General features: G+C 36.2%; 1 protein-coding gene across 1 annotated transcript in view; it reads left to right on the top strand.

Annotated features, from left to right (window-relative positions):
• The window catches only part of CFTR (cystic fibrosis transmembrane conductance regulator), a 160,750-nt gene that overhangs the window by 117,670 nt on the left and 19,367 nt on the right, over positions 1 to 23,713 (top strand). Inside the window, exons 22-23 of the mRNA XM_021714281.1 lie at positions 3,917 to 4,165; positions 22,680 to 22,835. Of these exons, the coding sequence (XP_021569956.1) occupies positions 3,917 to 4,165; positions 22,680 to 22,835 (405 nt within the window). The remainder of the gene's footprint in view (positions 1 to 3,916; positions 4,166 to 22,679; positions 22,836 to 23,713) is intronic.

Genomic DNA, 23,713 nt, shown 5'->3' with positions numbered 1-23,713 from the left:
AAGACACAGACACAAAGACATAAAGAATAGCTGGAGCCAGGTGGGACACTTTCCTCTGATGGAGAAGAAGTGACCCCGAACTAGCTCAGCTCAAGCACAAAAGAAGTTGGGAAGGCTTCAAGGTCTATGAGGGAACTATAGTGGAATTTTGTTGCTATCTAAATGGCAAGCTGTTTCACGGTTATCTTGTTGTTGCTAAGGCTTTATCTGTACTATTTGCACCCAGATGTGTGGGCTCTGAGAAGTCATTCTTTATAGCAGGCTGCATCCCTTTCTCTTTGGCTGGGGTGCGGTGTAACCAAGCGGGACCTCGCCTTAGCTTGGGGCCTTGCCTTTACTCAAGGCCTGCTGCTGTCTGGACTGCACTCATCCACTTCCCACATAAAGTTCCCTTCTCTACAAATGAAGAATAAGTTCAGTATGTCAGTACCATGGTCTCTTTTAGCTTCATCTTTTACTTATCAAATTCTAAGAAGCTGAAGATGGTGATGATTACAATGAAACTTTTCTGCTGGTGAAGTAGACTTGCTGCTTTAGACAGAGCTGTCCCCTCATTCCTCTTCCGGCAACTCTCTTCTGTTCACAGGAAGCAGCAGCCTGAGGTTAAGAAGTTTGCCAATTCACAGTCACTTTGATAACTGCCAAATCTGAATTCCGTCCAGCAATATCTAGGTTGCGAGACAGTGGCACAGTAGTTTTTATATATCACGTGAAAATGTTTAGTAGGCTCTAAATGAGAGAAGGGATTACGTGAGGTTAAAAAGCTCAATGAAAACAAATAGACAAGACTAAAAATAGTTTGGTAGGTTGTAACTTCCATCTTAATCCAAATAGCAGTGTATATTTTAAGGCTGAATAGCTGAGGGGTAAAATTGCAACCTGGACTACATTGAGGTAATGTACTCACAGTACTGTTGTTCTTACTGCACAGACACTACATTCTGCCCAGGAGGTAGTATAATGAATTCACTCATTATTAACAAAGATTTATTAAATGACTGCATGGTGCTAAACACAAGATGGGGAGGAATGCTTTGAACAGTTCATTGTTTGAATACAACAAGGAATGCTTTGAATACGGTTACTGAAATAGCCAGAATGGGTTTCACACAAAGTTCATGAGACATAAGGTTCAGGTCTTCTCACTTTTGTGAACCCCTGTGAAGTCCCTATATTTAATTTTATATGCATAATTTGGATTCTTTTTCCTAGGAAGAATCTCCCACATTAAGCTTCAGGTGTCATAAAACCTGAGTCCATTTTTGGTAATACCTATGAGTCAAGTGTAAAACACTTGTGAACAAGAAATATGACTTTACTTTTGCTGTACTTGAATTTATTTTCTATCTGAACATGGATTCCACTGAATAAAAGAAATACTATTAGTGAATTCAGAGAATTTTCTGGCTTCTAAGTGGAATCTACAGAATGCCAAGATATTGGGGATGAGGCAGTATCTGGCCCTGTATTTTCCTTTGTCCATGCTCTCTGACCTAAAGGCGTATGGTTCCGGCAGATGAAGTCTTGGTCCTTATTGTCCTCACTGTGAACTCTCCCTTGCTGTGCTTTCTCTCAGCTTCTTCCATGCTAATGAGGAGTCAAAAGATTAAAATTATTTGGCTTCCCCTCAGCACCACTTTGGAAATGCAGGGAAATCTGAAGCTATACCAAGTCATAAATGTCTAGACATGCCAAGCAACCACATCCACTCTACTACTTCCGTATCATGCCTGGTACTGGAAACTTCTCTACGGCTGCATGCCTCTTTACTGGTCTTCCCTGTGGAATTAAGGCACAGGCCTCCTATGTTCTAAAATTCCCAAATCTACTTGAGGATAGAACCAAGGTTGGGTTGCAAGGCAGAATTCCTTCTTGGAGGACCTGGTATCTAAGCCTTCTTGTAACCCCCATTTATAGGCAACCTATCTTCAGTCAGAGTGGCTGCTTCTCATACATCATGAGTTTATCTATGGCTACCATTTTTGCAAAAACATTGTCCTTTGAGTCCTTCAGACTTTGCTTTTAAAGCTTAAGGCCAATATTCATGTGGTTCAGAATTTTCAAATTCTTAATATCTGGCTTGTATTTCAAAAGTCAAATTTTGAAACTTAAAAGACCAACCAGATTTGATTTTTTTCTGCTCTGGTTCTAATGTAGTGTCTCCTTCCAGAGGCAGGGAGGGAAATATCCAAGCTGGAAAGTTTAACATACAAGGAATTGGTTAGTGATTCATAATATTATCTGGCCACATCATCTATTCAGTAATAGTATTTCAGTGGCTACACAACTGACCATCATGCAGGTGTCTACACTAGCCACTTTTTCTTCCTGTCAGAAAATGTTCTAACCCATTGAATTGAATGAGTGTCTGCTCATATGCTGTGGATGAGTGCCCACTGTTAAAATGAAACAACATGTTCTTGGTCAGGGATATTCAACCATGCTGTGAGTAACTGAAATAACCTGTCCTGGGTCACTTTGAGCTAGAATATATGAAAGATGATGAGTTGGAAAGTTTAGTTTTCTAACTTTGATAGGTACTTTCCATTTGTCACACTTGACATTAGAAGCTTTGGATTCACTCTCAGTGGTGAGCCTCACAAATGGAGAATGTAATTTGCAGTGCTCAAACACAAGTCATCAGACCAAAAAAAAAAAATTGTATATTAAATTCCAGTGCTGCTAAAATAGTAGATCAGTGAATATAAAAAGTCTCTAATTTTTTTCTTCTTATTTATTTGTTTTTACTTATTCACATATATTCATTCTTTTATTCATGTATTAATTATTCAGATATTTATTGGGTATCTATTTCATGCCATGCTGTTTTAAAAAGCATATTCCATATCCCAATAAAATATATTCATTCAGATAAATGTTTTTGTTAAAGAACTTAATTTGGTGGCTCAGCTTGTAATCCCAGCACTTTGGGAGGCCAAGGTGAGTGGATTGCCAGAACCTGAGAGTTCGAGACCAGCCTGGGCAACTTGGTGAGACCTCATCTCTACAATAAGTCAAAAATCAGCTGGGCATGGTAGCATGCACCTGTAGTTTCAGCTACTTGGAAGGCTGAGGTGGAAGGATCACTGGAGCCCAGCAGGTTGACGCTGGGGTGGCCATGAGTGTGCCACTGCATCCCAGCCTGGGTGACGGACTGAGACTCCAACTCAAAAAGAATTTAAGTAAACACCTTTTAAAAATAGTTGAACTCTTTTATTTCTGTGTAAATTAAAGATATACTTTTAAAAATGTTACATGAATAGATTTATAAAGCAGATACATATTTAATTTCAAATATAATCCTTATATACAGTCACATTTTGCTTAGCACTAGAAAATGATATCTAAGTAATTTAGATTAAAGTGTAATTATTTAACTACAGATCTATGCAAATGACTTTATGGTGAAGTTATTTAAAATTGACTAGACATCAAGAGTCCACTTAGCACCTGGCTGACATATGTAATTATAGTTAGTTGCTAAGGTAGTTTGAAAGAAAGGCAAGAATCTTCAGTAGTGGTTTTGAGGTGTGGTATTTTTTATTATCATATACCGGTTGTACAGCATTGTGCAGTTCTGCTCATAGTAGAAATATTTTTCTCCTTTGACATCACCTATTCCTTTGAGAATAGTTTGGCCATTTATATGTGGATTGCATAACTGAGAATTAAGTGATCACAAAATAAACAGGACTATACAGAGCCCATTTATATAAGTCCTAGTTAATTCTCCTTGGTTAAGCTTTTAATTATATTAAATTATTTCCTGTTAGTTCATTGAAAAGCCTGACAACCAAATGACGAGTAGTGAGCGTCACATCTTACAGGTTGTTTTTCAGGAAACATCAAACTAATTATCAAATTCTCTGCAGTTCTTAAACAAACAAAAATAAAATGTTCTTTATTTTTATTTCAGATGCGATCAGTGAGACGAGTCTTTAAGTTTATTGACATGCCAAAAGAAGGATGTAAACCAACCAAGTCAGTCAAACTATCCAAGGGCCCACTCTCGAAAGTTATGATTATTAAGAATCTGCACATGGAGAAAAGTGACATCTGGCCCTCAGGGGGCCAAATGACCATCAGAGATCTCACAGCAAGATATATAGATGGTGGGAATGCTGTATTAGAGAACATTTCTTTCTCTATAAGTCCTGGACAGAGGGTGAGATTTAAACATTGCTTTGTTAGACCTGTGTTCAGTAAGTGATCCCAGTAGCTTAAAGCAGTGTGTTAGTAGAATCCATTTGATACTGTTATTGTGGATTAAGACCAATATTGAATATGCGTATTTCAAGTTATATGAAGTCATTATTTTCATGTAAAATTTAATTTGTATGTCCTGAATTTACATAATAAGTTTATTTTAAATGTGTTTGTACTTTCAGTATATTTAATTAGTTGCTAGGTAACTAACTAGAGAAGTCATTAAATAAACCAAAATTATAATATATTTTAGATTTTTCTTATTCCTGACTTCATCTAATGCTTCTTAAAGTGTATCTGATTTACACTCTGTCAAACAAGTGTTACCTTTATTTCTTAGCTTTTTTCAGTTTGTTTTGTTTCTTTGAGGTTTTCATTGAGATAGAGATTATATCCTTTCCAAATTATTTACTATGTTTATATTTATGAAACATAAATAATTGTAAATTATTTTGAAGTACTTCTTTTGGATCTCAGAACTGGACTGACCACATAGAAGGAACTCAATATATACTGATTTTTGTAATTGATTCTTGAAGAAAGGGATGGTCATTATCCCTATACTTCATGCTCTGTAAACATAGTTTATTTTATTGTCGAGTCCCTTACTCCAACTATCTATAAATCTAGACAAGAATATTATATATTTTTATAGGTTTTATTTTTTGATTGAGATTAAAATTTAAAAAGGGAATCAGTTTTTATGAAAACCAAATTTCAAAACTTTATCACTTTGTGGTTAATTGAAAAAATATATAATATTTAATATATATGAAATAATAAGTAAATATATAATAATATATAAAAAGAGAGAGAGATACAGTCAGGAAAGATGTTAGGCCCCTGTCACTAACACTGACATAAGGACAAACTGTTTTGCCCATGGGCTTCAGAATATTTGATTTTGATTTTTCCCATGGGTTTCAGAATATTCAATAAACATTTACTGCATTGCACAAAGATGTGTTTAAAAAAATAGTTAGGATGAGTGAAAAGCCCCTTTGTACCTTGCTAAATGACTTAGAATGGAACACTGGAAATTTTTACTTATCTTTTTGTTAGACTTTTTATTATAGTTAGGATAAATACATGTACATACCACTAAAAGTAACTATTATATTTCTGTTCATTAAGAATGGGATGTGTTTTATTTCCTGTGGGAAAGGTTTTAAATGGACATAAATGGAAAGATTTCTCATTTTAGATTGAATTTGTCCCTAGTATTTAAATGGTGATGTTTATGGGTATTTGGGATATATTAGAGCTCTGATGAAACTTCTGAAATTTTTGGCATTTTTGCTTCATTAGTGAACTAGGAGAGGTGTTAGCTGTGCCTTGGACCTGTGTAAAAATAATGATTTGCTTTGGCTCCTCCCCTGCATTGAAAAAAGGCACAATTAATTGTTCTATTTTGCATTACACATCAGTGAATACATAGGTAGTTGAGAGTGTGTTTTCCTGGGGTCACCAAGATGGATGCCCAAAGTGCCATCATCGTTATAAACAATAGCAAGAATTAAGTTGGTATAATCCAGGTTACACAGCCTTAGTAAATTGACTTTCTCTCCTTCTGACATCTTCCTACCACTTTGCTTTGCTGATGCTCATTTGCCCATTAAGTTAAATTCAGGAAGAGTGATAGAATTTGTAGAGTCCTTATTAGTACAAGAAATTTCCTTGATATGACAGTAGTAATCAGAGATGCAGCCAAGTGAGAAAGAAGTAATTTGCTCAGGCATTTTATTTTCTCTGAATCTAGATATACCAAATAAGGCATGTATGTTCAGTAGCTATTCATTGAAAGTTACTCTCTAGGTACTTTGGGGAAATTGAAAAGTACTCATATATGGCTGTGAATTTTTGCCATATGTCAAAAGACAAAATTATAGCAAGTGTGGCTTTAAAATCTCTACTGACTTGATTTTCTATTCTAGAATTGGGCAACATGTTTTAAATTTTTTTCATATAGATATATATTTTTTATTTTTTATTTTTATTTTTTTTTGAGTTGGAGTCTCACTCTGTCGCCCAGACTGGAGTGCAGTGGCCGCTCCCGGCCACCGCAGCCTCGGCCTGCTGGGCTCCGGCGATCCTTCCACCTCATATTTTTTATTTTAAAGATGTGGGGTACAATTCAGGGTTAGGTATACAAATGTTCATTATGCAGGTACCCTTGTTGACGAGGTGTGCCCCTCCCTCCCCTGGCAGTTTTCCTCAACTGCCAACTGCCAATCCCACCCCCACCCCTTGGCAGTTTTCCACTATTGTTAATCCTTTTCTTATAGTATTATGATAACTGTTCAAGGCCCACTTATGAGTGAGAACATACAGTACTCTGTATTCTTTGTTTCTGTGATAGATCACTGAGTATGACAGTCTCTAAATCTGTCCAAGTTGCTGTTAAGTCCATATGTTTATCCTTCTTTATGACAGCATCATATTCCATTGTATATATGTACCACATTTTTTTACCCCGTCTAGCTTCAATGGGCAGCATGGTTGGTTCCATGTTTTTGCTATTGTGAATAGAGTTGCAACAAACATGAGTGTGCAGGTACCTTTTTTGTAGAATGATTTGAGTTCCTCTGGGTATATTCCCAATAGGGGAATTGCTGGGTCATATGGAAGGTCAATTTCTAGTTCTTTCAGAAATTGTCACATTGTCTTCCCAAGAGGTTGCACCAATTTGCATTCCCACCAGCAGTGTGGAAGCATTCCTTTTTCTCTGCATCCTCGCCAGCATCTGTTGTTTGTTTTATTAATTATGACCATTCTTAATGCGGTTAGGTGGTATCTCAGTGTGGTTTTGATTTACATTTCCCTGATGATTAGTGAGGCTGGGCACTTTTTAATGCAATACCCATTAAATTACCAACATCATTCTTCTCCGACCTGGAAATGACAGTACAGAAATTCATATGGAAACATAAATGACCACGAACAGCCAACACAATCCTTAGCAAAAGAAACAAGCAGGAGGTATCACACTTCCAGACTTCAAACTTTACTATAAGCCTACAGTAATCAAAACAGCCTAGTATTGGTATAAGAACAGGCCTATAGACCAATGGAACAGGATAGAGATTCCAGAAGCAAACCCTCAATTTCTCAACCACCTCATCTTTGACAAAGCCTCCACCAACAGTCACTGGGGAGAGGAGAACCTCTTCAGTAAATGGTGCTGGGAAAACTGACTGATCACATGCAGAAGATTGAAACAGGATCCCTACCTATCACCATACACAAAAATTAATTCTAAATGGATCAAAGACCTAAATGTAAAGCCTCAAACTATAGGAATCTTAGAAAATGCAGGAGACACCCTTATGGTAATTGGAACTGGCAACCAATTCCTGATCAAAACCCTAAGTGCTCATACCATAAGAAATAAGGTAGACGAGTTGGACTTCATCAAACTCACAGGCTTCTGCAAAGCAAAACAAACCATCAAGAGAGCAAGGAGACAGCCCATAGAATGGAAAAAAATATTTGCCAACTGTATATCTGGCAAAGGCCATAAAATCTAGGATCTACAAGGCACTCAAATGTGCCAAAAAGAACATGTTTTTCATAAGATACAATAAGTGTTTCAGTTAGTCCAGCAGAAGAAGTTGGCTTTATAGACAAAGAAAGAAAGAAAGAAAGAAAGAAAGAAAGAAAGAAAGAAGGAAGGAAGGAAGGAAGGAAGGAAGGAAGGAAGGAAGGAAGGAAGGAAGGAAGGAAGAAAGGAAGAAAGAAAGAAAGAAAGAAAGAAAGAAAGAAAAAAAGAAAGAAAGAAAGAAAGAAAGAAAGAAAGAAAGAAAGAAAGAAAAAAGACTAAGCAAGCAGAAACAAAGAACAAAAAGTGGATTGGCCATTTCAAAGTTACTTCCCTGTTAGGTGGGGACAAGGAGACAGAACAATAGAAAAATAACTGATGGTTAGCATCAGGTTACTTCATGCCAAAGAATTAAAACATAGGGAGCTTTATTATCTTACCCAATGAAGAGTGAAAATATCCTGCTTGGAAAATAAGGTTGTTGTCTCTCTCTCTCTTCATTTTTTAGAATGTCAGATAACTCAGTTTTGGCTTGTGAACTGGGTGACCCCATTTTTTTTTTCAATCTGATCTGTTGGGGTCTAGTTTAGGAGCTTAGGTCAAAACCATAGCTCCTATAACACAACCAAAGAGAAACTAATGTTTATTGAAAGCTTATCATATCTTAAGCACTGCTAGAGACTTTTATTTGCTATCACATTTGATCTCATTATAACCCCAATGGTAGAGATTATTACCCTTATTTTGCACAATGGAGGCAACTGAGGCTCAATTACAAAATGAGTGAGAAAGGAGGGCTCTTAAGCCCAGATCTGTCTGACTTCAAAGTACTTTTTCATCAGATACCATTATTCCTCTCAAAAGAAGAAGTTGGAAGAGCAGCAGACCTGGAGGGGAGGGGGAGACAGAGAAAGAAAGAGGGGGAGACAGAGAAAGAAAGAGGGAGAATGTCTGTCTGTAGCAAGAGGTGATAGTCTAACAGAGGAAATGTGAGAGCCAATGAAACCTGAGGCCAACTTATTGTGGAGATAACAAAGCTTAAGTTTCAAAGAACTTCATTGCTTGAGTCAACTTTCAAATCCCTGTATCTAATTTTTTATTTATAATTTTATAAGCTTTATTCTTGAAAGAGCCCTCCTTTTAAATGTATAACCTTCAGACCTCTTGAATAAGAGGTAGTTACATAAAACACTATGGGAGTTCAGAGGAGGAAGCAGATATCAGCTGACAGAGGACTGGGCTATTCAGGGAAGGTTTTATACAGGAAGTAGCATTTTGAATGAGACTGAGACTTGAGCTGTGTATTTGAACAAGTAAAGGTGGGTGAGGAAGGATGCTGCAGGCAGAGAGCATCACATGAGACAGGGAGCATTACAGAAAACAGCGACTGGTTCTCAGTTTGGGGGATGCCCAAAGGAAGTAATGGGAGACAAGATTGAAGCAAGATGATTCTGAATCTTGAAAGCCAAAGAAATAAAGTTGAAGACTCAGATAATCCTAATAGATTTTGCTAAGTGGTTATGATATTGGGATATAATAAATATATATTTGATCTTCATCATGTTTCCTGGCAAGGAGTCTCCTAAAACTCTTGGACTTTCCAAAGTGATAAGAGCTACAGAGACATCTTTTGTTATAATATTTGCTTTTTTGCCCCCAGTTCCTGAAATAGCTCTAGAGCAATAAAAGTGAAGTAGCATTCTTTATTGTTCATAATGAGACTCTACCAACCATACTCCAGTTTATATTAATAGGGTAGTTTTTGAAAAGTCTGTTAGGGCTGGGATAAGGAAGAGCTGGTTGCCAGGGGATTGGGTTGCAACTTTCAGCTTCACTTTTGACCTCCAGGGAGGGGTGAGGGGCTGGAGATTGTGTTCAATCAACCATGGCCAGTGATGTAATTAATCATGACTATTAATGAAGCCTCCCTATAAACCCTAACTGAAGGGTTTGGAAAGCTTTCAGGCTGGTGAACACATGGAGGTATCAGAAGGCTGAGTACCAGAGAAAGCACAGAAGCTCTAATCCCCTTCCAACGTACCTTTCCCTATGCATCTATCCCATCTGGCTGTTCCTGAGTGATACCCATTTATAATACACTGGTAAGCTAGTAAGTAAACTTATCCTGAGTTCTGTAAGCCATTCTAGCAAATTATCAAACCTGAGAAGGGGTTCATGGGAACGTGCATTTACAGATGGGCAATCATCAGAAGCACAGGTGACAATCTGGGCTCACCATTGGCATTTGTAGTGTGTGGGGCAGCTGTCTTGTGGGAATAAGCCCTTATCCTACGGAGTCTATGCTAACTCCTGTTAGTGTCAGCATTGTTTGGTGTCAAAAACTAACTGATGTCAGAAGTGTTGTATGTAGTACAGAGAAAATAGTTTCATTTTTTAGTGATCTTTGTCATCTTCAGGTGCAAAAATGTAGTCCCTGTAACAGCATCATCTGCATTGCTTAAGAATTGATGAGAAATATACCTTCTTGGGCCCAAAAAAGAATAAAAAACTCCGGGGGTGTGAACAGTATTCTGAATTACAGTACAGCTTCCAGATGGTCCTGATGCCTGCCTGCCCAAGCATGAGAGACCCTGTTTAAGAAAACTATTAGGTGTAGAGGAGTGATGATAGATCAACTGCAAAGGGTTACAGAATGGATACTGAAGTGAAAAACTATGTAGAACACTAGTGTTGGTGCTGGGAAGCAGAAAACAAGAGCACTGGGCTGAGGAAATAGTCATATCAAATGCAATGTGGAGGTATTTGCCTCTGCACTGAGGAGGAAGATATTTTCTCTAAGATAGGAGGGAAGGAGGTAAGTGAAGTTAAAAGAGAACCTGTGAGCACAGAGTTGGGAAACTGAAGGTATCGTATTGCCCCATTCTTTTAAGTCAACTACAAACCAATGTTATGAAATTTGTCTAGTACCAGTCATTTGCCTTTTTGTTCTTCAGTATTGTGTTGGCTATTCTGGATCTTTTGCCTCTCTTTATGTATTTAAGAACGGGTTTGCCAGTATCCACAAAGTAATTTGCTAGGATTTTGATTGTGGTTGCCTTGACTCTATAGCTCAGGTTGGGAAGAACTGACATCTTGCCACTATTGAATCTTCCTGTCCATGATGTGAATCTTTATTTGTTTTGTTCTTTGATTTTTTTCCATCAGAGTTTTGTAGTTTTCTCTCATGTAGATCTTGTATATGTTTTATTATATTTTGTACCTAAGCATTTTATTTGTTGGGTGCTCATGTAAATGATACTGTACATTTTTTCATTGTTTTGTATAGGAAAGCAATTGCTCTTTGCATATTAACTTTATATCCTGCTACCTTGTCATAATTGCTTATTAATTTCAAGAATTTTTTGTCAATTCTTTGTATTTTCTACATAGATGATCATGTCATCTGTAAACATAGACAGTTTTTTTCTTCCTTTCTAATCTGTATACCTTTTATCTCCTTTTCTTGTCATTGTATTAGCTAAGACTTCCAAAATGTTGTTGAACATAGTGGTGAGGGGATATCTTTGCCTTATTTCTGATCTTATTGGGAAAATTCAAGTTTTCTATCAGTATGATGTTAGTTGTAGGATTTTCATAGTTTTTTTTTTTAATTGAAGAATTCCCTCACTATTCCTAGTTTGCTGAGAATTTTTATTAGGAATAGATGTTGGATTTTGTCAAATGCTTTTCTGTATGAGTTGATATGATCGTTTGGATTTTCTTCTTTAGCCTATTGATATATGGATTACATTAACTGATTTTTAAATGCTGAATCAACCTTGCATGCCTGTGATAAGTCCCACTTGGTTTGTGTGTGTAATTATTTTTATACATTATTGGATTCAATTTGCTAACATTTTGTTGAGGATGTATGCATCTGTATTCATAAGAAATATTGGCCTGTAGTTTTCTTGTGACATTTTTGTCTGCTTATAGTATTAACATAATGCTGGTCTTGTAGGATAAGTTAGGAAGTATTTCCTCGGCTTCTGTCTTCTGGAATAAATTGCAGAAAATTGGTAAAATGTATACTTCAAATAGCTTATGGAATTCACCAATGAACCCATTTGGGCCTGGTACCTTCTGTTTTTGAAGGCCATTAATTATTAATTAAATTTTTTTACTAAATATAAGCCTATTCAGATTACCTATTTTTTCTTGTATGAGCTTTGGCTGATTGTGTTATTCAAGGAATTGGTCCGTTTCATCCAGGTTCTTTGTGGACATAGAATTATTCATAGTATTCCTTTATCATCATTTTAATGTCTACGGGATCTACAGTTATGGCCCTCTTTTCAGTATTGGTATTAGTAACTTGGGTCACTTCTTTTTGTTTCCTTTGTTAGCCAGGCTGGAGACATCTATTATATTGATGTTTTTGTTGAACTAGCTTTAGGATTTGCTGACTTTCTCTATTGGTTCTCTGTTTTCAATTTATGATTTCTCTTTTTCTGCATACTCTTGGCTTAATTTGTTCTTCATTCCCCAATTTTCAAAGATGGAAGCTTATGTGATTGATTTTAGGCAATTTTTCTTTTCTAAGATAGACTTGAATGCTATAAATTTCCCTCTAAGCACAGCTTTTGCTGCATTCCACAAATTCTTATGTTGTATTGTTCATGTTTACTTAGTTCAAAATATTTAAAAACTTCTCTTGATATTTCCCTTTTGACCCATGTTATTTAATAAAAGTGTGTTGTTTGATCACCAGTTTTAAAAAAATTTCTCAGCTATTTTTCTGTTATTGGTTTCTAGTTTAATTTCTTTGTGGTCTGAGATCATACATTGTATGATACCTACTTTTACAAAATAATTTAAGGTGTGTTTTATGACCCAGAATGTGGTCTTTCTTAGCAAATGTTCCATGTGAGCTTGAGAAGAATGTGTTTTCTGCTGTTGTTGAATGAAGTAGTCTATGGACATGAAATATATTCAGTTAATTGATGGTGCTATTGACTTCAACTATGTCTTTACTGATTTTCTGCCTACTGGATATGTTCATTGTTTTTTTGTTATTGTTCTTTGTTTTGTTTTAGAAAGCAGGATTTATTGAGAGGACAGAAAAGTTCCCACAGTGGGAGGGGGTCCAAAGGGGTTGTCCCATATATATCCATTCTTTATAGAGAATCATAAAAATTTCCAACTATAATAGTGGATTTTTCTGTTTTTCCTTACAATTTTACTAGGTTTTGTTTCATGCCTTTTGATGCTTTGTCACTAGGCACACACACATCAAGGACTGGTATGTCTTTCAGAGAAATGACTGTTTTATCCTTGTGTAATGCCCCTCTTTATTTCTGGTAGCTTTTCTTGCTCTGAAGTCTGCTATCTCTGAAAGTAATATAAAGAAAAGACTTGGGCAACCCCCTCATGTTCCCTCTCACTGTGAGAGCTCTTCTGTCCACTCAATAAATTCTGCTTTCTTACAAAAAAAAAAAAAGAAAAGGCTCTAATTGTATTTTAGTTAATATTAATATGGTCTGACTTTCTTCATCCCTTTACTGCTAATATAGTATGTTGGTGTATTCAAACTATTGCCATCTAAGTAATTACTGATATAATTAGATTAATATCAGCCATATTTGTTGCCCTTGTTCTTCATTTCTATTTTCATTCTGTTTCTTTCCATTGTGGTTTTAATTGAATATTTTATTTGATTCCATTTCTCTCCTTTCTTAGCATAGCAATTTTTCTTTTTAAACCTTTTTTTAGTGGGTGCCCTAGAGTTTGCAATATACATTTACAACTAATCCAAGCTCATTTTCAAATAATACTATACCATTTCATGGACAGTGCAAGTACCTTATAATAACTAAGTATTCCTTCTTCCTCCCTTCTCTTCCTATCCTTTGTATTGTTTCTATTACTTATTTCACTTATTCATATCTATTATATATATCCATATGTTAATATGAATATATAATACATATAATATATAATAATTATATATTCATATATTAAGTGTATATATATCATACGTATGATTGAATATATTGTTGCAATTATTATTTTGAACAAACTGTTCTATGAAATCAAGAATAAGAAATTTAGAAATTCTGGTTTTGCCTTCATTTATTCATTTTCTGGTACTCTTCCCTTCTTTATGTAGATCTGAGTTTCTGATGTATATCATTTTCTTTTTCTCTGAAGAATTTCTTTTAACATTTCTTGCCAGGCAGGTCTAATGACAACAGATTTCTTCAATTTTTATTTGTCTGATAATCACTTTATTTCTCCTTCATGTTTGAGGGATAATTTCACAGGGTACAGAATTCTAGGTTGGTGGGTTTTTATCTTTCAACATTTTAAATATTTCACTTTGCTCTCTTCCAGCTTACATGGTTTTGAGAAGTTAGATATAATTCTTTTCAATAGGTATGACATTTCTTCCTTTGGCTTCCTTCAAGATTTGTTTCTTTATTTTTGATTTTCTGCAGTTTGACTATGATATGCCTAGGTGTAGTTTTTTGGGGCATTTATTCTACTGGTTTTTCTGAGCTTCTTGGATATGTAATATGGTATCTGATTCTAATTTGAGGGAAATTATTATTATTATTTCAAATATTTCTTCTATTTCTTTTCTTTCATTCATTCTTTTTCTTCTGGTATTCCCATTCCACATAAGTGACACTTTCTGTAGTTATTTCACAGTTCTTGGATAGTCTGAGTTTTTTTGCTTGTTTTTATCTTTTTTTATCTTTTTTTTTTTTTTTTTTTTGCTTTTCAGTGTTGGAAGTTTCTATTGACATATTCTTATGCTCAGAGATTCTTTCCTCAGCCATGTTCAGTCTACTAATGAGTCCATCAAAGGCATTCTTCATTTTTGTTAGAGTATTTTTGATTTCTAAAATTTCTTTTGAGTCTGTTTTAGAATTTCTGTTTCTCTGCTTACATTTCCCATCTGCTTATGTATGTTATCTGCTTTTTCCATTAAAACCCTTAGCATACTAATGATAGTTCTTTTAAACTCCTGGTCTGTTAAGTCCAACATTCCTGTCATATCTCACTCCATCTCTAATACTTGATCTGTGTCTTCAATATGTGTTTTTCACCTTTTAGTAGGCCTTGCAATTTTTTTTTTGAGCGGCAGGTATGCTATGCTGGATGAGAGGAACTGTGGTATATAGGCCTTTAGTATTGTAGTGATAAGTTGCAGCAGGGGGTGAGGAAAGCCTTCTATTGTCCTGTGACTAGATATTAGTTTTTTTTAGTGAACCTCCACCTTTGAGCTGTGAACTTATAAGTACTTCTCAACTTTTTCACTTCCTTAGGTGAGACAGAATGCCTAAAGTGGGCTGGAGGTGAGCATTTCCCTTCCCCTATGTCAGTTAAGGTCTGGGGGGGGGGGAAACAAAACCCTGTTAAGTTAGGCATGGTAAAGTAATTTCTCTTGAGGTCATGCAGAGGGGATTTTTCTCTGTTCTTCCCTTGGAGAAGCTGGAAAGGCTCCTGGAGACAAAACTTGTAAAAATATTCAGACCTCCCAATTACTGGGCCCCCTTGGAATTTTCTTACTCTTAGACTTGTCTACACTGAATTTTCAGCAATTTCCCTTAGAGGTATCTGCTTACTGGTTTCTGTCCTGTAAATTATGATTCTCTGCAAATGCTTGTCTGTCTGCATTTTGGGGGGACAGTGGTTTGCCATGTGATCTCACTTATCTGACAGATCTAAGAAATATTGGTGATTGGACAAACCAGACCAGGATCTGGAAGTCCTGTTTTATATTTTATTTTATCCCTTTGCTTAGCACATTTCCTAGCTTAATAAAACATTAATGAACAAATTAATTAATAAGTGAATTAATGGCTTGTACCTACTTTTAGGCCATATGCTTCCTTAGAATAGGAATTGGTTCTTAAAATGTCATTCTGAACAGTTCTCTGAAGAATATAATTTCTACTGCCTTGCTTTTAAAACTTATAACAGCATCTTGCAAACCAGATGCTCTAAATACTTCTTGCATGCTAAATTAAGAAGTAGAATCAGTAGGCGCAGTGGCTCATGCCTGTAATCCCAGCACTTTGGGAGATGGAAGCCAGAGGATTGCCTGAGTCCAGGGGTTCAAGACTAGCCTAGGCAACTTGGCAAGACCTTGGCTCTATAATTTTTTTTTTTTAGATTAGAGAATATAGTTTAGTCAGAAAGTAAATTAGAGAGAGAGAAAAAGAGGTGATTCATCTCCCCAAGGTAGGGGAAGGGGCCAAAGCTTAAGAAAACATGGCCTAGCCATAGCTCAAAGAGTACATGGCCACACCATAGCTTAGCAAGGCAATGACTGTCTCTACAATAAATTTAAGAAAAGTAGCCAGGCATGGTGGTGTGTGCTTGTAATTCCAGCTACTTGAAAGGCTGAGGTGGAAGGATCTCCTGAGCTCAGTAGGTCGAGTCTGAGGTGACTGTGAGCATACCACTGCACTCCAGCCTGGGTTTAACTCAAAAAAAAGAAGCAGACTCAAATTTAGTGTACTGTTTTGGACACCCAAAATCATTGCCAGCTCAGCTGTGGGCTAATTCGCCTCCTCCTCCTCCTCCTCCTCCTGTGTTGGAGTCTCACTCCATCGCCCAGGCTGGAGTGTAGTGGCATGCTCATGGCCACTCCAGCATCGACCCGCTGGGCTCCAGTGATCCTTCTGCCGGGTCAGGCAATCCACTCAACTCAGCCTCCCAAAGTGCTGGGATTACAGGCTGAGCCACTGAGCCTGGCCTAATTATTCTTTTTGGAAACCAAAACCAGTTGAAAATTTAGGACTTAAATGTGCTTCTCATTTAACTTTTAAAAGAATTTTAGTATTCTTGGCTATATGGTGAATAGATGAAAAAAATCAATATTTTGTGCAGAAAGCTCAGTCAGTCTTCATAATAAAACACTTTGCCCCTAGCAGTTACTTTAGGGAAAAGATATCCTATTACTTTGCTCTTAACTGATGGCTTTAATTCACAGAACCTATACTTTAAGAGATTTTCTTTTCCTTTTCTTTTTTACAACAGCTTTATTGTAATATAACTAACATAAGATAAAATTCATTATCTGAAGTATACATTTCAATGGTTTTAGTATACTCACCAAGTTGTGCAACCTTCTCTATACTAAGTTTAATCACCCCCCCCAAAAAATTGCATATTCATTGTAATAAAGTTCCAAGGAGATTTTATTTTCAATGCATGAGAAATGCAGCAACTATTTTGTGGCTGTTACTTTTGAAAATCTGTTTTTCTTTTTAATCGCAAGTAGTTTTTTTCTTAAAAAAGTTTAAGAAAAATTTTAAGCCAGATCACCTTCCCTTAACTAGAATCTCTCCTTTTTTTTCTTTTTCTTTTTCCTCTCAAAATGCAGACTTGAATTTTAGAGTCACGTTCTTCATAAAAAACCTGGACTTAACATTCCTCACATGGTGTTTTGTAGTACTGGACACTACCCCAATTAGATAGATATTTAATAGTGCTTCAGGATCTATTCTTTTGGGTAACCTTAGCTGCTTTCTCCATTTGTAGTCACTTCAGAATATGGAAAAGACAGAAATAATTTATGAGAATATCAAGGGTTCAGGTCATATCGGCACAAACACCTAAATGCCTATTTGATTTGTTAAACACATATACCATTTTCTGTCTTGATAAAAGTTGGTGTAAAGTAGTTGAATCATTCAGTAACCTATATTGGGTTTATGGACAGCATATTTTCAAGACTATATTTTATGAATAATAAATAGAGATATTTGAACATGTAAAAGATTCAATTATAATCACCAATGTATTGAAGTTTCACTTGATTTGGCATCTTGATTTCTGGAAACCACAAGGAAATGAGAAATAATTACAAGAGGCTTCTATTTGTTGCAGTATTAAAATGGTGAGTAAGGAATGTACACTCTGAAAGGAATGTTCTGAGACTGTTCTATTCATGGTACAATGCAATTACAATTAGCACCAAACTCAGCACTGTTTAACTTTCCACATAATATTCTGATTTATCTTGATCCAACATTCTCAAGGAGGAGGTACATTAAAGTTACTAGAAAACACAGACTTAGAATTAGAGTATATCTTAAAAGCTTATTTGCAGGAAGTACTCTAACCTTATTCAACAGATCACTGAGAAACCTGAAAAAACAAACCCGGAAAAAAAAATTATTATATGCCAATTATATAAACAAGAAGACTTTGTTAAGTACAAACCAATGAGACTCCTTGCTGTTGAAAAATATGTCAGACATCATGGACTACCAGCAATTCAATATATAAGGAAACTAAAGCAATAACTAAAAACTTTAAAGCTAAACAAAAAACTAAACAGAAGATCAAGATCGCTTCTTGATCCAGTGTTATCCCAACCTAAAAAAATGAGTTCTCTAAAAATTTCAGTATTTGTTTCAGAAGGAAAGGGAATGTGGTCATTTATCTAATCTTCTTTTGAAACCTGACTAATGATATAGGGACTTTGATATCAAATTCTTAATATGACTTTACAACAAATCACTTTCACCTATTAAACTTCCTTTTTTGACTCATTTGAGTTCCTTGTAGATCCTAGGTGTTAGGCCTTTGTCAGATATACAGTTGGCAGATATTTTTTTCCTGTTCCATAGGCTGTTTCCCTGCTGTCTTGATGATTTCTTTTGCTTTGCAGAAGCTTTTCAGTTTAATGAGGTCCCACTTGTTTAACATATTTCTTATGGCATGGGCATTTGGGATTTTTTATCAGGAATTGACTGCCTGTTCCAATTTCTGTAAGGGTGTCTCCTGCGTTTTCCAAGATTCTTATAGTTTGAGGTTTTACATTTAGATCTTTGATCTGTTAAGAGTTGATTTTTATGTATGGTGATAGGTAGGGGTCCTATTTCAATCTTCTGCATGTGATCAGCCAGTTTTCCCAGCACCATTTACTGAATAGATTTTTGTCTCCCCAGTGGTTGCTGGTGGAGGCTTTGTTGAAGATGAGTTGGTTGAGAAAGTGAGACTTTGCTTCCAGGATCTCTATCCTTTTCTATTGGTTCATATGCCTACTCCTGTACCAATACCAGGCCGTTTTGGTTATTGTAGCCTTATAGTAAAGTTTAAAATCTGGAAATGTGATACCTCTCACTTTGTTTTTTTTGCTAAGGATTGTTTTGGTTATTTGTGGTCATTTGTGTTTCCATGTGAATTTCTGTATTGTCATTTCCAGATCTGAGAATGGTGTTGGTAATTTAATGAGTATTGTGTTGAATCTGTAGATTGCCTTTGATAGGACATCTTAACAATGTTGATTCTTCCAGTTCATAAGCATGGAATATTTTTCCATTTGTTTGTGTCTTCTTTGATTTCTTTGAGCAGTGTTTTATAGTTTTCACTGTAAAAGTCTTTCACTTCTCTGGTTTAGGAAGATGCCAAGGTATTTCATTTTTTGGTGGGACTATTGTGAATGGGATTGTGCTTTTTCGCTTGGTTCTCTTCCTGTTTGTTTTTGGTGTATAAGAATGCAACTGTCTTTTGCATGTTTATTTTGTATTAATAAGTGGGCAAAAGGTATGAATAGACACTTCTCAAAAGAAGACATATGAGCAGCCAATAAATACATGAAAAAATGTTCAGCCTCACTAATCACGAAATGCAAAGTTAAACCACGTTGAGATACCACCTAACTCCAATCAGGAAGGCCATCATCAGTAACTCAAAAAACTACAGATGCTGGAGAGGATGTGGGAAAAAGGGAACGCTTCTATACTGTTGGTGGGAGTATAAACTAGTACAACCTAGTACACTGTGGAAAACAGTGTGGCAATTCCTAAAAGATCTAAAAATTGACCTTCCGTATGACCCGGCAATTCCCCTTCTAGGAATATACCCGAAGGAACTCAAATCATCCTACAAAAAAGATACCTGCACATGCATGTTTATTGCAGCATTATTCACAGTAGCAAAAACATGGATCCAAACATGCTGCCCAATCAAAGTGGTCTGGATAAAAAAATGTGGTACATATTCATGATGGAATATTATGCAGCCATAAAGAAGGACAAAATTATGGATTTTGCAGCAACTTCAATGGATTTAGAGTCTATAATGCTCAGTGATCTATCACAAAGCAAATACCACATGTTCTTACTAATAAGTGGACCTTGAACATTTATCATAAAACTTCATGAATGGAATTGGCAGTAGTAGGACATAGCCAGGGCAGGGGGGGTGGGGCACATAACATCAATAAGGATACCTGGTCTCAAACCAGGCGAAGTGGGGACTAAGAGGAGGGCCAAACTTCGGCTGTATGATGATCGTTTATGTACCTAATCCTGAATTGTACTCCACATCTTTAAAATAAAAACCAAAACAAACAAACAAAAAAACTTATTTTTCTTCTCTGCCTGTACCTCATCTGCACTGGGCATATTCATACTGTTTATATAAAGTTCAACTGTTGTGTTTTAAAAATAATAACATATGATAAATGTGTTTGTACAACATGGGTTGATTCAGAAATGGAAATGTGCATATGAAATTCCACAGAATTTTCAGATTAAGAGTTGATCTAGTAATTGACCAAAATTGACTAAATTCATTTGTTATATTTGTCAATTGACTAAATCCATTTATTTGTTATATTTGGCAATTTACTAAATCCATTTATTTGTTATATTTACTTATCCATCTATCCTTTCATCTGACTGTTCCTCAGTCAGCCCAAACAAATATTTATTGAGTGCTTTGTGTAAGCCACCTACTGTGTCAGGTGCTAATAATTACTTGGAAAGTAAGATAGACTATCCTATCCCTGTTGAACTTATGTTCTTATAGTGAACACAAGCAATAGTGAATAAAAAAATAAATGAAACATACTGATTGTGATTACAACTAAGAAGAAATTCCACAAGGTGTCTCACATTTGGTTGATCTGGTTTACTCAGTCGTCTCAACAAACAAACATTTGTTAAAGTTTCATTTTAGAGTTCTTATGATGGATAGGAAGATAATTATGTCAATATTGTTTACCAGTTTATTCCCAAAGTGTGATTTATTACCAGTAATAAACCCTTATTATTATTCAGGGTTGTTATATACTCTAAAACATTTATTGTGGTCCACATACTGGTTCTGGTTTACAAACTGTTACTGACTGTGAAAAGTCTAGAAATTGAGAGTATTTAGAAATTTATTTTTATTATTTATATTTAAAGTATGTATTTTCAGTCCATTGGAAATTAAAAACAGAACTGCCCTTCACCACAGATCTAAAAGCACAACTCTAAAAGACCATTTGTTCAGTTATACAGTAAAAAAGTCAAGTGATTTTTTTTAAAGGAATGATGTAATGGGAAGGAAATTAACATTTATTCAGTGCCACTAAATGTCAGACAGTTTATTCAGTTGCAGTTAATGACTGCAGGGGTGTTCTACCCCTCTCAGAGCACCTTCCTCAAGTGCTGACATCTGAGCTGACACCAGAACACAGAGTTGGGGCTCTCTAGAGTCCCTTCTAACACTTGAGCTACCCATGCATTACATAGTGTTCTCACCTCAATGCTGTGCTTTTCTGATCTTTAGGTAAGGCACTTGTTTGTTTCCTTAATATCCCATTTGCTTTCTGCTTTCTGAAATTTCCTTCTTGTTAATCAGGTTGGATGTAAGAATTTGATTCGACAACTGTTCGAAGTGCTTATCCATTGAGGAGTGGTGAGGCCTTGGCCCAACCTGACTTCTCTGGACATATTATTGTTTATTGTCAGGCCTGAATTTGACCTAATTAATTTATTAGGGACAGTATCTAAATATTAGACCTATTACAGATTAATTAATTTTCCAGGCGTATTCACTTTGGGGTACTAGATCAAACTGCTGGTCTCTATTTCTGGCTTGAGCCCATCTTTAGAAATGATGTGCATGTGTCAGGCGTGGTAGCTCATGCCTATAATTCCAGCACTTTGGGAGGTGGAGACAAGAGGATTTCCTGAGTTCAGGGGTTCAAGACCACCCCGGGCAACTTGATGAGACCTTGTCTCTACAGTAAAAATTTAAATCCCGTGCTTTGAGAGGCTGAGGTGAGTGGATTGCCTGAGTCCACGGGTTCGAGACCCACCTGGGCAACTTGGCAAGACCTCATCTCTACAATAAATCAGCCGGTCACGGTAGCACGTCTGCAATTCCAGTAACTCGGAAGGCTGAGGCGGAAGGATCACTGGAGCCCAGCAGGTCGAGGCTACGGTGGCCAGAAGTGGCCACTGCACTCCAGTCTGGGCGACAGAGTGAGACTCCAACTCAAAAAATAAATAAATAAATAAATAAAAATTAGCTGGGCATGGTGGCACACACCTGTAGTTCCAGCTACTTGTAAAGCTGAGGCAGAAGGATCGCCTGAGCCCAGCATGTCAAGGCTGAGGTGACCGTGAACGTGCCACTGCACTCCAGCCTGGGCAACAGTGAGACTCAGACTCAAAAAATAAACAAATAAATAAATAAAAATTGGCTGGGCGTGGTGGCACACACCTGTAGTTCCAGCTACTTGTAAAGCTGAGGCAGAAGGATCGCCTGAGCCCAGCATGTCAAGGCTGTGGTGGCCATGAACGTGCCACTGCACTCCAGCCTCGGCAACAGTGAGACTCAGACTCAAAAAAAAGAAAAAAAAGAAATGATGTGTATAAAGACTATCCTTATTTTTCATCATGCACAATGAGCATTTTAAATCTTTTTTTGTCATTAGTAAAGGTCAGTGATAAATGAAGCCTACACCAAGTGTCCAATTCCTTATGACCAGTTCCCATATTTTCTTCCAGGGTGTTTGTTACCCATTTATCAATACTGGTCAGAATTGAGAGTATGCAAAAAGTTTGAATGAATAAATGAAAAATCTTTCCTAGTGACTAGATTCCAATGATTTTTATTGACACATTATATTAAATTACATATATGGCATAGTCTCTGTATGTCACAAAAGTAATCCCATTCTTTTGCCTTTTAGGTGGGCCTCTTAGGAAGAACTGGATCAGGGAAGAGTACTTTACTATCGGCTTTTTTGAGACTACTGCAAACTGAAGGAGAAATCCAGATTGATGGTGTATCTTGGGATTCAATAACTTTGCAACAGTGGAGGAAAGCCTTTGGAGTGATACCACAGGTGAGCAAAAAGACTTAGGAAAAAAAAAAACAACTAAATTACATTTTTCCTATGATTTGACATTTGCACTAAAAAAAAATTTACATTACCCAGCAAAATGTATTTGTTAAGCATTGCTGTCTTTTTTTCTGCAATGCAACCTTTTCGTAGGCAGAAGAAATATCTCTAAGAGATTCTTTAATTCTTCTATTTATTGAAATGTTCATAGTTTTGGTAGTATTTTCCAGAAGAACCAATCCACAGTGGGAACCCATGACTTTTGTTTTTATCAGCTTTTAAAAAAAATTTTTTTTCTCCTTAAGTTGTCTAAGCTCCAAGTTAGCAATCACAAATGCTTTGGAAGACATAAAAGATGCTCCTGAAATAACAAATACTTGGAAGCCCGAATATTGTAACTGTTAGTGAAATTAAAAATAGAACGTGTAATGATTTTTGTTGTTGTTGTTCATTGGATAGGATGAACAACATTAGATTAATCTGTACCTTTTTTTTTATAAAGCTGGGGTCACAAAAGATCTCTAGCCCCACCAGCTTAGTATTATTCTGTTATTCTGCAAGAGCACTTCTTGTATATGAGAAAAATAGCAATGGTTCTAATTTTAAATGACCTAAATGGAAACCAAGAAGTCTCTTTTCTGGGGTCAAATGGAAAAGCATTTGCTGTAATTTCTGCTGGTATTTGCTTTGGCCTCTCTGGATGTTTTCACTCTTTTAATGATAAGTTTCCTCCCTTTATTCTAATGGGCACTGAATCCATTCCACTACTATGGTTCTCTCTCTACTTGTAACACAAAATTAAAATGCTAGGAGCAGCTCCAGGTAGATTGACTACAAATCTTCATCAAGAAAAAAAGCTTGTGTTTCTTGATAGATTACCT

This window comes from Carlito syrichta, unplaced genomic scaffold (genome assembly GCF_000164805.1).
Source record: "Carlito syrichta isolate Samal-C Ts95f unplaced genomic scaffold, Tarsius_syrichta-2.0.1 Scaffold305571, whole genome shotgun sequence".
NCBI classification, from domain to species: Eukaryota; Metazoa; Chordata; class Mammalia; order Primates; family Tarsiidae; genus Carlito; species Carlito syrichta.
Note: the sequence above shows the minus strand (reverse complement) of the source record. Positions and strands in the feature narration are given on the sequence as shown.